Source organism: Camelina sativa, chromosome 10 (genome assembly GCF_000633955.1).
Source record: "Camelina sativa cultivar DH55 chromosome 10, Cs, whole genome shotgun sequence".
Taxonomy (NCBI): Eukaryota; Viridiplantae; Streptophyta; class Magnoliopsida; order Brassicales; family Brassicaceae; genus Camelina; species Camelina sativa.
In genome coordinates this window covers 3,304,784-3,305,557 of record NC_025694.1, presented here as the reverse complement: position 1 = coordinate 3,305,557, position 774 = coordinate 3,304,784, and the positions used below count along the sequence as shown (strand labels likewise).

At 43.5% G+C, this 774-nt stretch overlaps 1 protein-coding gene across 1 annotated transcript in view; it reads right to left on the bottom strand.

Moving 5' to 3' along the window:
- The window catches only part of LOC104716817 (BRASSINOSTEROID INSENSITIVE 1-associated receptor kinase 1-like), an 8,786-nt gene that overhangs the window by 1,175 nt on the left and 6,837 nt on the right, over window positions 1–774 (bottom strand). Inside the window, exons 11-12 of the mRNA XM_010434262.2 lie at window positions 448–774; window positions 52–357 (exon numbers count right to left, since the gene is read on the bottom strand). The exon at window positions 448–774 is cut by the window's right edge and continues 1 nt beyond it. Coding sequence (XP_010432564.1) covers window positions 52–357; window positions 448–774 — 633 coding nt within the window. The remainder of the gene's footprint in view (window positions 1–51; window positions 358–447) is intronic.

Below are 774 nucleotides of genomic sequence, written 5' to 3'. Positions count from 1 at the left end.
AAAAAAGACAGAGAAAGCATCCGTGGTCGAATCCTATCTTGGACCCGAGGGGTATTCGTTTTCGATCTGGGAAGTGGAATCGCCAATGATCCAGCCAGACACGGCTGGATGATGCGTTGGGTAGTTGAAATCTTGTCTGAACATTTCCTCCTTTTGCCATTCTTCCCATCTCTCAGCTAAACCATCTCCTTCAAGCATTCTTACAACTTCAGACATTTTGGGTCTTTCCATTGGTGAACTCTGAGTGCAGAGCAGAGCCACTTGGATTAGTTGCTCCACTTCTTCGTCTATGTAATTACCCTGAAGATCAACATCTACTAGTGCTTCCAACTTCTTCTCTTTTAACAACCCTTTCACCTGGTACCAAACAAAACACCCCTAATTAACACAAACAGAGAAGCAACACAGATCATTAAAGTATACAAGTGGGAAACACATGTTATATACCCAGTCTAGTAGCATGACATCATCGTCATTCGCAAGGCGAGCAAGATCAAAAGCCCTTTGTCCAGTGATGAGCTCAAGAAGCATGACTCCATATCCGAAGACATCTGTTTTCTCTGATGATTTCCCTGTAGAAAGGTACTCTGGGGCAATATGACCAATTGTACCACGCACTGCAGTTGTCACATGTGTGTCTTTGTAGTCCATGAGTTTTGCGAGTCCAAAGTCCCCAACCACTGCTTCAAACTCTTCGTCCAACAATATATTTGCAGCTTTCACATCTCGATGAATGATCTTTGGGTCGCAATGATCATGTAAATATGCAAGCCC